The sequence below is a fragment of the Diplotaxodon limnothrissa genome, linkage group LG15, assembly GCF_057381915.1.
Source record: "Diplotaxodon limnothrissa isolate DT_005_m linkage group LG15, D_limnothrissa_male_GT1.1, whole genome shotgun sequence".
Lineage (NCBI taxonomy): Eukaryota > Metazoa > Chordata > Actinopteri > Cichliformes > Cichlidae > Diplotaxodon > Diplotaxodon limnothrissa.
Window position 1 is genome coordinate 25,320,092 of NC_140610.1, and position 16,387 is coordinate 25,336,478.

The 16,387-nt window shown below is 42.1% G+C and overlaps 1 protein-coding gene across 1 annotated transcript in view; it reads right to left on the bottom strand.

The window, feature by feature from the left end:
• The window catches only part of LOC146617622 (collagen alpha-1(XII) chain-like), a 38,772-nt gene extending 22,385 nt beyond the window's left edge, over window positions 1-16,387 (bottom strand). Inside the window, exons 1-4 of the mRNA XM_085373502.1 lie at window positions 16,309-16,387; window positions 15,007-15,156; window positions 14,236-14,355; window positions 12,123-12,287 (exon numbers count right to left, since the gene is read on the bottom strand). Of these exons, the coding sequence (XP_085229628.1) occupies window positions 12,123-12,287; window positions 14,236-14,355; window positions 15,007-15,156; window positions 16,309-16,387 (514 nt within the window). The remainder of the gene's footprint in view (window positions 1-12,122; window positions 12,288-14,235; window positions 14,356-15,006; window positions 15,157-16,308) is intronic.

A 16,387-nucleotide genomic window follows, 5' to 3' on the forward strand; every position in this document is an offset into this window, starting at 1 on the left:
TTAATCAATCAACAGAAAACATGTCACAATTTGAATCTTTTAACCACTAAATTTGTTGTGTCTTGCCTGGTTGGTTAGACCAGTGTTCCTTTTTTTTTTTTTTTTTTTTTTAGTTAAATTGTTGTCCTGCAACCCAGAGGGTTTCTTTGTCAGTAATGTATAGACTTCATCATTTAAGTATGTTAATTTTTCTTTAACCTTGCTGGAAAATCTTCACGTGTTCATGAGTGTAAGCTGTTTCTTCATTGCGTGTATGTGCATTTGTATAAAAGCAGGTTAATTTTATCTTTTCTCAAACTAGGCGTTACCTTAAAAGGAGCCTTTCTCTCAGATTTCTCTGCTTGTGTGTGTTTTTGTTTCACCTTTTTGTTGTGATGCTCCGGACGCCTTCCCAACCTCCACAAGTCCGTTGGCCCCAATTTTATGTGTTAAAACTTCTCTTAATTTCTCCTCTAATTCTCTCCTCGCTGCTGTCTTTTTCACAGCTGCTGATTCGTGCTGGGTGTGGTTCCCATTACCTATAATTTTGCTTCGGCCGCTGTGCTTGTGGGGGCAGTTGGTCCAGGTCCGCAGCTTCCTGTATTAACACACTAAGAGATTTATTTTAATTTCATTTTCATCACTGTTAAACAGATAAGCAGGCAACACGCCTACCTTGACAGCGTAAACTGTACGCCAGTCTCCCAACACATTCCTCTCTCTACTCCTCCATAATTCTCCACTGCACACCTCTTACTATCTCTCCTTTTTATTTTTATTACACCACAGAGTAATACACCCAATTATGCCCGTCTATCTCTATGTGGCTCCAAATTCCCTCTTTATTTTAATTTCACACTCGTCAGGGGACAGGCACACAACAATTTCAACCACTGAAACGAGGAATTCAACCTTTTTATATTTCTTTACTAATCTAGACTCAACGTTTGTTTGCAAAATGTGTCTTGTTCTAGTCCGGAAATAAATGTGAACCCGTGATTACACGGCCGTTCCAGTGTTATTTCCGTGGCTATGCGGGGGCCCTCACCTCCCCAAGTCACCACCTCGGCACCCGGACGACGCCGGTCCTGGCCACGCGTCCACGGACAGGAGGGTCGCCACTCCTAGGGCAAATGTTCCACAGGTACACTAGGCATCAACCTTTGATCCTAAAATGTGTATTTGCTCTAATGTCCTCCTAATCAAACACATCAACCGTCACTGTCACTGTGTTCACGCTTCACACTCCACACAAAAAACACACTCAGAGCGCGCCTCACTCACACTCTCACTCAGTGCGCGCTTTACCCACAAGACAGCACCCAGAGTGCGCCTCGCAGCTTCACACACACTCTCTCACCCAGAGCGCGCTTTGACACTCACACACAACACTTTTCCTCAGCGGGAATTTTACACAGAAACCTCTGAACTCAACTATTAGATCTTCTTAAAGCACACTGCACCATAGACCAAAATACCCCTTTCTCTGCGATTATGACCGCCACCACGGGGCAAAGTCGCATCATAAAAGTGATGCTTGCATCCCCGAAGTTATACCTGACATCATAAACCAGGTGTTGCTATGTACTTAAATTTTTACTTTGTATTATGACCGCAGCCCTTTATACTCGACTGACGCCACAAACCACCGTCAAAACCTCTATCAAATGTACTAAAACTAGCACCAACCACTACTGCACTTCACGGCCGCACCACCGGAACACGCCGTATCATAAACCAAACCTACGGACGTGTTTCGCTCTCGCGTTGCCAGCGTTCAACTGCACCGTGAAGCCAGCATCTGCTTTTCCTTAAATCAACTTCTATTTCATAGCCGGCAAAAGCCAGGACGTCACTGACACCATAAACAAAATAAACAAACCTCGACTTCAATGTACTGGACTAATGGCCGCGTCTTCAGAATAAATTCTAATGTATTATTGCTACAGAAGCCAGTATTAGACAAAATTAAATGTGGAAGGTAAAGTGGCTGCATCTAGTCCAACGTAGTATGTTATTAGTATCTCGGTAGAAGCAGATTACTGCAACTAGACCAACGTAGTATGTTATTAGTATCTCGGTAGAAGCAGTTTATTTAACACACTGGAATTCAGCCTCAACTTATGTTGTTAGTATCTTGCGCCAAAAACCAGACACCGACAAATTTACTGTGAAAATACATGTGACTCAGCGAACAGATTAATTTGGAAAGCCCAATATGCACATTTGGTATTTATAATACAACAGGCTGTGCTTACCTTTTTATTTTTGGACCGGTCCTCTGTTCACCTCGCCTCACGATCTCACCAAAGGTCAAATCTGCACCTCCTCAGCACACCAAAGATCCGGGTCACACGGCACCAAGTTGTTGAAATCTCCCAATTCTTTGAATCTTTGGGCTGAAGGAAGGACAATACTCGGTGTATCAATGCTCAATCAACAATCATTTATTTCCATACAATTCAACAATAAGAGCATTACAACGTCCGGACGGGAGAGATGCTACCAGAGGGTCAGGCACATGTCTCAAAATGGTGACGGGTTGCTCAGCTTTTTATAGTCTCTAGTGGCCCCCAGCTAGTCGTAAAAGCCAAAACATCACATTTTTTCTCTGTTACAGCGCCTAAGTTATGACCTCGGCAGTTGTTTCTCTGCTTTCTGTAAGGTGGGGGTGTGGAATGTGGTCTATCTATCTCCCCTGTCTTTAGACACAGAGTCTCCTGCTTACAACCTTCTCTTCATGATTCAACAATTAAGCATGTCAAGAAAACAGTGTAACACATTCCCAGCAGATCAAGGATACAGAGTGATGCACATTTATCTAATGAACTAATATGTGAATATGTTCTGTTAACTCAAAAATATAATGAGAACTAAACTACATACAGCTCACACACTCTATATTAAAGGGTATAATGTGATCTACAGCAGTATTCTAATTCAACTACTTTGATTACATATATAAGGTAACATATAATAACAGAATAATTTAATAAGTGGCTGCTGGTTGATCATTTTCAGCCCATTCTAGTAAAGTCAGGTACTTTTCCTGATTGCTGCATGCAGGTAGCAATCATCCAAAAGTTCAAATGTGTTTTCATTTCCTTTTCTTCAAACCAGTGAAGCTCACTCACCGATAGCATAGAGCTCAATGCCGCTGTCTCTCAGGTTCTGTGAAGCTAAGATGACTTCATCCTGTGACTTTCCATCAGTGATCAGGACGCCGATTTTGTGGGAGTCTGGACGCAACCCTACTTTGGGTTTGAAGCTGTTCTTGAGGATATAGTTTAGAGCCATTCCTGTACCACAGTGAGGAAGAAGTTTCAGTTATGTGTGCAGATCCCAAAGCACTGCATGCTGCTTTTCTGTTGTTTAGCCCTTCTGAAACAAGCCTGACCCATCTGAGGGAAACAACAAGGAATGCTTCTCTGACACTTTGCTCCACAAATGAGAGGAATAAATATGGCCCTTGTCAATGTATTTTTACCTAAACTGAAAGAATCTCCAAAAGTTGAATCTGTTCATCTGGACTTAGTGTTTTTGTGGGAGAAACGTTTCGTCACTCATCCAAGTGACTTCTTCAGTCTCAGCTGACTGTTTCTCCAATCTTATAAACAGTACATTTGCATAATGACTGAAACCAGCCCACTGAAGGAACAATGGGCTGGGAGGTCAGTTCCTTAATCTTAATTATGCAAATTCCCATGAGAATTGATCAACAACCACTGACCAAAACCCACTGATCAAAGACCATGAGTACCATTCACAGAGAGTTGGGGAATGGCTGCAATCACAGCATTGTAAGATGGCGAAAGATGTACCCTTGGGCCCCCTCCTTGATTCAGAGATGGTCTTTCCCTTTTCACGTAAATGGCCTCCTTGACTCCGCGCTCAAACCAGCGTTCCTCTCTGTCCAGGATGTGCACATCCTCATCCTTGAAAGAGTGTCCACTGGCCTGTAGGTGTAAATATACTGCAGAGTCCTGGCCTGATGAGGTAGCTCTTCTGTGTTGTGCCGTCCGCTTCGCCAGAGGTTGTTTGGTTTCCCCGATGTATAAATCCTGGCAATCCTCCTGGCACTTAACAGTGTACACTATGTTACTCTGTTTGTGTCGGGGGACCCGATCCTTGGGATGGACCAATTTTTGGCGCAGCGTGTTTTGGGGTTTAAAAGCCACAGAGACCCGGTGTTTAGAAAAAAGTGCGTCTCAACTGCTCCGATACTCCTGACACATATGGGATCACTACAGGTTTCTGCTTGGGCAGTGGTTGTCCTTCTCTCCTGGATTAGCTGGAGCTTTCTTTAGGTGCCTTTCCCGCTTTGACAGAAGTCCAGCTGGGATAACCACATTTACTCAGGGCCTTCTTGATGTGCTGTTCTTCTGCCTCCCTGGCCGCTGTGTCAGTGGGGAAGGTGTTCGCTCTGTGTTGTAGCGTCCTGATGACACCCAGTTTGTGCTCCAGTGGATGATGAGAGTCAAACCTTAGATACTGATCCGTATGTGTAGGTTCACGGTACACGTCAGCTTTTAGATGTCCCCCATTACTGATGGAAAGCTTTAAAGGAGACTAAATCTTCAGCCTTCGGGGATTTATCATATCCATCCTTTTAGAGGCCTCCTGCTATCCCAGCCAAGCACTTTACCCTTAGGCTGCAGGCTTGTGGTTCCTGGAGTTTCTAAAAGGAGATCCTTCAGCTATCAGACCCCTCTCCTATGGAACCAGCTGCTCATTTGTGTTTAGGATACGGAAACTGTCTACTTTAGGATTAGGCTTCAAACATTTCTTTTTCAGAAACCTTACTGTTAGATCAGGTGATACTGAATGTGTCTTTAACTTTTCCTTGATTAATTTGTGTTTGAATGGAAGCTATCGATTCCTATGGAAGCACATCATCTTCAATATATCAACTCCAGCCCTCCTGCCAAATTTTAAGCTCAGTTTCTGCTCCCAGTTCTTCTTGTTAAAAGGGAATCTTTCTTTCCCACAGCGTCCAACTCTCTGTAACATACTTCAACCTCACTGTATAAAGTGCCTTGAAACTATACTTGTATAAATTGTGATATAACAATGAATCAAAGGACTGTCAAAAGTGGCTTTAACGCTGACTATCCTGACAATCCATTTTATAACGTTTCCTGGTCAGATTTGCCAATCTCTGCACCAGGGTTTTAAACTTTTCGCCATTTCCATTAGTTGTTATTTTTATTTAGTTTCGACTCCAGATTTTCAATTTTTACCAGTTGTAATTAGTTTTTACCAATTCTTTGCTAGTTTAGTGTAGTTTTTATTTTCTGAAAATCCTTAGTTTCAATTTAGTTTTATTTGTGTTTTGCAAAAATTAAGTGTAACAAAATCCCAGTTCCATCATATCAGTCATGCTCTTCTGGTTATCCTTGGGTGTTGAGACTAATAACTATTAACTCTTGCCGCACCGTGTGGTCCTAATTTTGGTTGGAGTGAATTGATAACCTTTTGAAGGCGATTGTTTCACACCTTTATTTAGATGTCCCAGTCCTGTTGTCTCGGGATACATCACGCTGCCTTATCTGGGGTTAGCTGTTTTCTGGGGATGCGGGTTGAGTGGGTGAGCTCTTCAAGGAGGGGGAGTGTGCTCCCCCTGATGAGGTCTTCTAGGTAAGCTAGGTTAACCTTCTTGTGTGAGCTTTTCAAGTGCACTTTAAGGTTAGTGGGACTTTTAGTTTTATAAATGTCCCTCATGACCCCCTGATGACCCAGTATTTCATTTTTGCACACTGTAGTACACATTTTAGTTTTTGCTTGTAGCTCGCATACTCTACTTGCCACTCCTCTAATTCCTGATGTTTCTTAGAGAGGGCAACAGTAACTTTAAAATTATATCACATGTGTGGGGGTGTGGCCTTGCCAATTGTTTTGCCCACCTTTTCAAAATGGCTGGCGTGCCCACAAGCACATTTCATGGAAAAAGAAAGGTAAGCTTGATATTTACATTTAAAATGTTTTGTTAAACTCAGATTTTTATTTTATTCTTTTTGCAAGTACCCCTCCTCGGTGGCGAGAAACTGTTGGTGTGGTCAAGTGGGTGCTCTAGAAACAAACGCTCAGGACAGAACAGTTATCAGTCATGTACTTCCTACAAATTTTGCATATGTTTTATTCCATATTGATCCTCTGAGTGTAATGGTACATTTTAATTTGAATTTATCCAAACTAAACACAATATTTTCTTTATTTACTTTGCTCTTGTTCTTTTGCAGTACCACATCCTATCAAATGTCCCTGTCGATTATATTCTACATTTAATAACTTACTATTTCAAGTGAGAACCTAAATCATGTGGACCAATGTTTATTATTGCATATCTCTATTCTGAATGTGGCCAGTCATTCATAGGTATTGTTCAATTTTGGCGATTTTCCTCTATAAAATTTAATTGACTTTTTACAGTGGCCTGCTGTGGTTAATAGTAACATATTCCAGTCATGAGTGGTATCAAAAGTCTTCTCCACTGTAGCATTTGGCATTCCCAATAATATAACATGATACCTTAATCAAAACACAGTTAATATAGCACAGTTTTCTTGATGCAAACATCAGTAACTCAAAATCAGCAACCACAGTGTTAAGTCTGCAGTTCATACTTATGTGAAGCTAGAGTCTCCTCCTCCAGTCTCTCTTATCCTCCTGCTCCTGAAAAAACAAAACAAAACAAAGCGAAGCATCCACCCTTCTCTTGTCGGCTGGGTGAATTGTTTATGAATTGTTTATTGGCATTTACTAATCCTAAAGTGGGTGCAGTCATTGTCTCAGTATCAAGTCAGTCAAAACTTTTAGTCGTCAGTCCATCACAGTCCATTCGCATGCATACCTCCATACACATTCATACCAGATGTTGCTGATAATGGAGTCTCCCGCGCAACCTATTCGAGCCTCCATCACCAGCAAGATGACGTCATCATTTTAAAGGAAAACAATTCCTTGTTGTTTTTTGGGCCGGATTGACTCGGTGCAATCCTTTTAGATCAGTGTTCCCTATAAGTGAATTTCTCCCAAGCCAATTACAATCATGGAGAAGCACACTTTGCAACTGTTTACAGTAATAATATTTTATAGCGCTTTAAATTTCAATCTTTCAGGCCTTGTTTAAAGAGCTGATTGTTAAATCATGAACTCACAAAATATCAACATATCACCACCGGTGGATCACACCTCTCAGATGTTTTTTCTCCAGTGCACTGTAACAAAAACGAAAACAGACATAACCAACAAAATACTACTAAAATAACACAAACTAGGGCCCGTTGCAGACATGTCCAAGCATAAAACTATCCCTCTCTCGCTTACGAGAAAGAACACAAGCCAAAGCTCACTGATAAAATCAAGCTAGCGCTAAACAAAACCAAACAATCAACCAGAAATTCACAGGAACATTTTGCTTCCTGCCGGGACAATATTGTGTGGGAATGAGAACCTCAGGTGCCGTAACACCTTTTGTTCCTCCTTGAATTAAAACTCAATCACAGAAAATGCCGTACTCCGACCTAAAACTTACACTATTAATTCATCATTTTCACTCTGTGCCACTGTTCCTCATCAGGGCTGTGTGAAGCACAGCAAAGAATTCAGTCAAGGCCTTGAGCCATAAACAGACATCACGCACAGACATTGTTTTCATAACCAAACCGTTTTAGACCTTATTCCTAAAATCTACATAAATGCCCTCTGGGTGACATATAACACATTCTAAGTATTTAATGGTAATCAATGGCTCCTCATAAAAATTATGCATTGGGATGTTTGTGTGCAGCATTTTGCATATCAGCATAAGCAAAGCATTCTTCATTGCATCAGCGTGTATGTGTGTGTGCGTGTGGATCACTCTTCATTGCACAAGCGTGTGCATGTGTATGTGTGTGCATCACTTCTCAGTGAATCAACATTCCCGTGTGTGTGTGTGTGTGTGTGTGTGTGTGTGTGTGTGTGTGTGTGTGTGTGTGTGTGTCATTTCTCACTCACTCAACGAGTGCACGTGTTCATGTGTGTATTTCACTTCATTCTGAATCTGTGTGTTTGGAGACGTGTGTGTGTGTGTGTGTGTGTGTGTGTGTGTGTGTGTGTGTGTGTGTGTGTGTGTGTGTTCATCACTTTCCTGTTCTGGTGTTCTGGGTAAACCACGGCCTGAAGCATGCCCTGGGGTCCTGCCCCCCCTCCTTTTCAGTTTGTTTGCGACCATTGCTGCTGCTGCTGCTGCTCAAAATTCAGTCCGTCCTGGTTCTGACCCCAATTGGGGCAGTCCTTTCTCCAGTGTCGATGTTCACCGCAGGTGAAACCTGCATCTTCTTCTGTGTTTTTGTCCATTCTGAGGTGCCTTCTGTCCTCAGTTACTCCTCTTGTCTCGGTCACGCCCTTTTTCGCCACCCGATCATCCGTGTTGGTCCATCACTGTCCTGCACAGTGTGAATGCAAAGTTATCAAGGTCAGCATTCTTTCGCTCGGCCTTACTTTTCATTCGGGCTTGGCGGGCGTCTCGTCACAGCTCTGTCAGCTGACGCAGTCTGGGAATTTTCCCCCGTGTAGTGAAACGGGCCTTAGGTTTAGTGCTCTCCGTCTCGGCTGCATGAGATCACATTCCTGCAGGTCTGTTGACATTCTCAGGTCGTTGTTGTGGGTCCAGCTGTTGCAGCATTTGGTCAGTGTCACGTATGGGGGAGAGCAGGAGTCCAGTCAGCCTCGGCTTTCAGGGCCGGCAAAGCAGCCTGTAATTAAATATGTATAGAAAAAACAAAAACAAAACAAAACAAAAACAAACAAAAAACAAAAACAAACGAACAGGAAAATGATGTTGTGTTGGCTGTGTTATTCAGAGGGGAGACAATGGGGCCAGGCCCTGTGTCAGCCTTCTCTCCCCCTTTTTTTGTTTTTTGTCTCCCGATATAATCAACTCCTAACCCACCAAGTTGACAGGACAACACCGGTATATGTTAAAATTCTTAAGATCATGTTTAAAAGCCCAAAAAGGAACTTTCTTTCATTCAGTAATCACTTTTATTAATCAATCAACAGAAAACATGTCACAATTTGAATCTTTTAACCACTAAATTTGTTGTGTCTTGCCTGGTTGGTTAGACCAGTGTTCCTTTTTTTTTTTTTTTTTTTTTTAGTTAAATTGTTGTCCTGCAACCCAGAGGGTTTCTTTGTCAGTAATGTATAGACTTCATCATTTAAGTATGTTAATTTTTCTTTAACCTTGCTGGAAAATCTTCACGTGTTCATGAGTGTAAGCTGTTTCTTCATTGCGTGTATGTGCATTTGTATAAAAGCAGGTTAATTTTATCTTTTCTCAAACTAGGCGTTACCTTAAAAGGAGCCTTTCTCTCAGATTTCTCTGCTTGTGTGTGTTTTTGTTTCACCTTTTTGTTGTGATGCTCCGGACGCCTTCCCAACCTCCACAAGTCCGTTGGCCCCAATTTTATGTGTTAAAACTTCTCTTAATTTCTCCTCTAATTCTCTCCTCGCTGCTGTCTTTTTCACAGCTGCTGATTCGTGCTGGGTGTGGTTCCCATTACCTATAATTTTGCTTCGGCCGCTGTGCTTGTGGGGGCAGTTGGTCCAGGTCCGCAGCTTCCTGTATTAACACACTAAGAGATTTATTTTAATTTCATTTTCATCACTGTTAAACAGATAAGCAGGCAACACGCCTACCTTGACAGCGTAAACTGTACGCCAGTCTCCCAACACATTCCTCTCTCTACTCCTCCATAATTCTCCACTGCACACCTCTTACTATCTCTCCTTTTTATTTTTATTACACCACAGAGTAATACACCCAATTATGCCCGTCTATCTCTATGTGGCTCCAAATTCCCTCTTTATTTTAATTTCACACTCGTCAGGGGACAGGCACACAACAATTTCAACCACTGAAACGAGGAATTCAACCTTTTTATATTTCTTTACTAATCTAGACTCAACGTTTGTTTGCAAAATGTGTCTTGTTCTAGTCCGGAAATAAATGTGAACCCGTGATTACACGGCCGTTCCAGTGTTATTTCCGTGGCTATGCGGGGGCCCTCACCTCCCCAAGTCACCACCTCGGCACCCGGACGACGCCGGTCCTGGCCACGCGTCCACGGACAGGAGGGTCGCCACTCCTAGGGCAAATGTTCCACAGGTACACTAGGCATCAACCTTTGATCCTAAAATGTGTATTTGCTCTAATGTCCTCCTAATCAAACACATCAACCGTCACTGTCACTGTGTTCACGCTTCACACTCCACACAAAAAACACACTCAGAGCGCGCCTCACTCACACTCTCACTCAGTGCGCGCTTTACCCACAAGACAGCACCCAGAGTGCGCCTCGCAGCTTCACACACACTCTCTCACCCAGAGCGCGCTTTGACACTCACACACAACACTTTTCCTCAGCGGGAATTTTACACAGAAACCTCTGAACTCAACTATTAGATCTTCTTAAAGCACACTGCACCATAGACCAAAATACCCCTTTCTCTGCGATTATGACCGCCACCACGGGGCAAAGTCGCATCATAAAAGTGATGCTTGCATCCCCGAAGTTATACCTGACATCATAAACCAGGTGTTGCTATGTACTTAAATTTTTACTTTGTATTATGACCGCAGCCCTTTATACTCGACTGACGCCACAAACCACCGTCAAAACCTCTATCAAATGTACTAAAACTAGCACCAACCACTACTGCACTTCACGGCCGCACCACCGGAACACGCCGTATCATAAACCAAACCTACGGACGTGTTTCGCTCTCGCGTTGCCAGCGTTCAACTGCACCGTGAAGCCAGCATCTGCTTTTCCTTAAATCAACTTCTATTTCATAGCCGGCAAAAGCCAGGACGTCACTGACACCATAAACAAAATAAACAAACCTCGACTTCAATGTACTGGACTAATGGCCGCGTCTTCAGAATAAATTCTAATGTATTATTGCTACAGAAGCCAGTATTAGACAAAATTAAATGTGGAAGGTAAAGTGGCTGCATCTAGTCCAACGTAGTATGTTATTAGTATCTCGGTAGAAGCAGATTACTGCAACTAGACCAACGTAGTATGTTATTAGTATCTCGGTAGAAGCAGTTTATTTAACACACTGGAATTCAGCCTCAACTTATGTTGTTAGTATCTTGCGCCAAAAACCAGACACCGACAAATTTACTGTGAAAATACATGTGACTCAGCGAACAGATTAATTTGGAAAGCCCAATATGCACATTTGGTATTTATAATACAACAGGCTGTGCTTACCTTTTTATTTTTGGACCGGTCCTCTGTTCACCTCGCCTCACGATCTCACCAAAGGTCAAATCTGCACCTCCTCAGCACACCAAAGATCCGGGTCACACGGCACCAAGTTGTTGAAATCTCCCAATTCTTTGAATCTTTGGGCTGAAGGAAGGACAATACTCGGTGTATCAATGCTCAATCAACAATCATTTATTTCCATACAATTCAACAATAAGAGCATTACAACGTCCGGACGGGAGAGATGCTACCAGAGGGTCAGGCACATGTCTCAAAATGGTGACGGGTTGCTCAGCTTTTTATAGTCTCTAGTGGCCCCCAGCTAGTCGTAAAAGCCAAAACATCACATTTTTTCTCTGTTACAGCGCCTAAGTTATGACCTCGGCAGTTGTTTCTCTGCTTTCTGTAAGGTGGGGGTGTGGAATGTGGTCTATCTATCTCCCCTGTCTTTAGACACAGAGTCTCCTGCTTACAACCTTCTCTTCATGATTCAACAATTAAGCATGTCAAGAAAACAGTGTAACACATTCCCAGCAGATCAAGGATACAGAGTGATGCACATTTATCTAATGAACTAATATGTGAATATGTTCTGTTAACTCAAAAATATAATGAGAACTAAACTACATACAGCTCACACACTCTATATTAAAGGGTATAATGTGATCTACAGCAGTATTCTAATTCAACTACTTTGATTACATATATAAGGTAACATATAATAACAGAATAATTTAATAAGTGGCTGCTGGTTGATCATTTTCAGCCCATTCTAGTAAAGTCAGGTACTTTTCCTGATTGCTGCATGCAGGTAGCAATCATCCAAAAGTTCAAATGTGTTTTCATTTCCTTTTCTTCAAACCAGTGAAGCTCACTCACCGATAGCATAGAGCTCAATGCCGCTGTCTCTCAGGTTCTGTGAAGCTAAGATGACTTCATCCTGTGACTTTCCATCAGTGATCAGGACGCCGATTTTGTGGGAGTCTGGACGCAACCCTACTTTGGGTTTGAAGCTGTTCTTGAGGATATAGTTTAGAGCCATTCCTGTACCACAGTGAGGAAGAAGTTTCAGTTATGTGTGCAGATCCCAAAGCACTGCATGCTGCTTTTCTGTTGTTTAGCCCTTCTGAAACAAGCCTGACCCATCTGAGGGAAACAACAAGGAATGCTTCTCTGACACTTTGCTCCACAAATGAGAGGAATAAATATGGCCCTTGTCAATGTATTTTTACCTAAACTGAAAGAATCTCCAAAAGTTGAATCTGTTCATCTGGACTTAGTGTTTTTGTGGGAGAAACGTTTCGTCACTCATCCAAGTGACTTCTTCAGTCTCAGCTGACTGTTTCTCCAATCTTATAAACAGTACATTTGCATAATGACTGAAACCAGCCCACTGAAGGAACAATGGGCTGGGAGGTCAGTTCCTTAATCTTAATTATGCAAATTCCCATGAGAATTGATCAACAACCACTGACCAAAACCCACTGATCAAAGACCATGAGTACCATTCACAGAGAGTTGGGGAATGGCTGCAATCACAGCATTGTAAGATGGCGAAAGATGTACCCTTGGGCCCCCTCCTTGATTCAGAGATGGTCTTTCCCTTTTCACGTAAATGGCCTCCTTGACTCCGCGCTCAAACCAGCGTTCCTCTCTGTCCAGGATGTGCACATCCTCATCCTTGAAAGAGTGTCCACTGGCCTGTAGGTGTAAATATACTGCAGAGTCCTGGCCTGATGAGGTAGCTCTTCTGTGTTGTGCCGTCCGCTTCGCCAGAGGTTGTTTGGTTTCCCCGATGTATAAATCCTGGCAATCCTCCTGGCACTTAACAGTGTACACTATGTTACTCTGTTTGTGTCGGGGGACCCGATCCTTGGGATGGACCAATTTTTGGCGCAGCGTGTTTTGGGGTTTAAAAGCCACAGAGACCCGGTGTTTAGAAAAAAGTGCGTCTCAACTGCTCCGATACTCCTGACACATATGGGATCACTACAGGTTTCTGCTTGGGCAGTGGTTGTCCTTCTCTCCTGGATTAGCTGGAGCTTTCTTTAGGTGCCTTTCCCGCTTTGACAGAAGTCCAGCTGGGATAACCACATTTACTCAGGGCCTTCTTGATGTGCTGTTCTTCTGCCTCCCTGGCCGCTGTGTCAGTGGGGAAGGTGTTCGCTCTGTGTTGTAGCGTCCTGATGACACCCAGTTTGTGCTCCAGTGGATGATGAGAGTCAAACCTTAGATACTGATCCGTATGTGTAGGTTCACGGTACACGTCAGCTTTTAGATGTCCCCCATTACTGATGGAAAGCTTTAAAGGAGACTAAATCTTCAGCCTTCGGGGATTTATCATATCCATCCTTTTAGAGGCCTCCTGCTATCCCAGCCAAGCACTTTACCCTTAGGCTGCAGGCTTGTGGTTCCTGGAGTTTCTAAAAGGAGATCCTTCAGCTATCAGACCCCTCTCCTATGGAACCAGCTGCTCATTTGTGTTTAGGATACGGAAACTGTCTACTTTAGGATTAGGCTTCAAACATTTCTTTTTCAGAAACCTTACTGTTAGATCAGGTGATACTGAATGTGTCTTTAACTTTTCCTTGATTAATTTGTGTTTGAATGGAAGCTATCGATTCCTATGGAAGCACATCATCTTCAATATATCAACTCCAGCCCTCCTGCCAAATTTTAAGCTCAGTTTCTGCTCCCAGTTCTTCTTGTTAAAAGGGAATCTTTCTTTCCCACAGCGTCCAACTCTCTGTAACATACTTCAACCTCACTGTATAAAGTGCCTTGAAACTATACTTGTATAAATTGTGATATAACAATGAATCAAAGTTGGCTCCCAAGCTGGCCCCTAGATCAGTCTGAACCCTGTGAGTGCTGGTAGTGCTGGTAAAAATGATAATAATAATAATAATAATAATAATAATAATAATAATAATAATAATAATAATAATAATAATAATAATAATAATAATAATAATTTTAAATTAAAAATTACCTGTCAGCGTGTTTCCTCCTCTATATGGCAGGGCGGCAACAGCACGCAGCAGGGATTCTTTGGTGGGGTGGGCGTTAAGGTTCCATTCAGTCTTTGGTTTATTGCTGTACTGAGTCAGACCTGCAGAAACAATGTAGAAAAACACCAAAGATACAGCAACTCTGACTTTTCCAAAAATATACCAAGATATGACATTTTAAATAATTAAGTCAACTTCAAAAAATGCAACCAATTTCTTTTATCTAGTGTGTAATTTTACTTCTTTAAATTGATTTGTTCTCAAAAATAACAGCAGCATGCAGCACCCTGTGACTCAAAGACTGATCAGAACATCAATTCAGTAGATTTCAGACACCAGTGTTTAAATTTAGCCTGATGTTGTCACACATCTAAAACAGTTATTATATTATTGTTGTTTAATGTATGAATTTCTCACTTTTGTTCTCACAGTACAGAATCCAGCTTATTACTTTAAGTTTTTTAAAGTACTGATTAGTACTCAGTATCAGCAGATACTTTGAACCAAAGTGTTGTTATCATTCCATCATGGCATCTCTAATATCAGCTGCTTGCTCGATTTTCTGTTTTTAAACGTGTCAGATAAATAAACTGACATGACTTGTTCTTTATAAACTGATCAGAAAAAAATTAAAGGGAGAAGGAGCTGCAACAGCTTCTTTTTTTTTTTCAAACGATGAACTGAGGGGCAGAACTAAGACCCGATGTATGATAATACGATACAGTATACGATAGCAGCAGTGAAAGCTTTACCAATCTGGACACTGTCTGGGCCGATGTTAAACACGCTGACCATGTGAGCGATGAAGTTGCGGATGGTTTGGAAATTGATTTGGCCAATGCTCCAGGAGCCATCAAGCAGCAGCACGATGTCGGCCTTCGCTGTAGTGTTACACTGAGTGTCTGCACAGAAACAGTGGTGGTGGTGGGGTGGGCAGTAGTGGGGGGGGGTCAGACATCTGGTACACAACAGACACAATGTCTTTAAAGTCTTATTGTGTGAGGGAAAAGTGAGAAAGAGTCAGAGGAAATACATCAAGAGGAGAGAGGAGTACATCACAAAAACTCAGAAAGCAGATTTACATTACAAAACACAAATAATCCACACACCTAACACACTGTGTAACCTATGCCCCTGTTTAAAATTTAAATTTCACATGTCTCAGTGTAGGTTGTAATGCATAATGACAAACCAGATGTCTCACAGTGGAAAAAACAAAAATCCTCACAAATATTCCAAATCCACACTGAATGACTGTTGATCAATCCTAAACCCCCTCAGCTGTTTTTAAAGAGCAGCATTTTAGCATTATGTTTCTGCAGCATGTTAAAAATGCCTTACAGCAGCTCTGCCTGACCACATGGACCTGTCGAAAACACTGAATAATGGATCCAAGGATCCATTTTTGGATCCTGCTGTGGATCCAAGGATCTCAGAGTTGGGAAGGCAGTCACTTTTTGTCTTTTTCGAGTTACAACAGGAACTTCTGTCAAGGATTAGCACATCCTTTGGCTCTGATGGGAAGCATTACATGAGAACCTTTCATAGGAAAAATTCTGACTGTAAATCTTAATCACAAGCACAAAGCCACATTTAACTATACATTCAAGTTTAAGCTGCATTACTGCTCTCAGTAAAATGGTAAATGGCCTGTATTTGCATAGCGCTTTTCTAGTCCCTAAGGACTTCAAAGCGCTTTACACAATCAGTCATCCACCCATTCACACACACATTCACACAGTAGGCTATATTTAATGGTTTAAATGTCTTTTAAAAATACAAAATAAAAAGCTCCTATCGTGAAAATAAAACTAGGTTTAAGTTTTGATGGAATTATTGGATCATCATACGCGTGAGATAAAATCTGAAGTTTAAGCAAAACACTTCACAGGCACACGTTCGCTTCAGTCATTATTTTAATTTAGACTAAACGTGCAGCTACACACAGCAGGCAGAGGACAGAAAGAGGAGAGGGGAGATGGAAGAAGTCAGATGTGTTGGATCAAAGAGGAGGAAGAGGAGGAGGAAGAGGGGAGGTGGAAGAGCGGTTTTACCTATCTCCTGGGCCTGAGAGGAGGACAGCAGCAGTGCCATGAGGGCAGCAACCACTGCCAGAGAGAGCCTGCTCTTCAT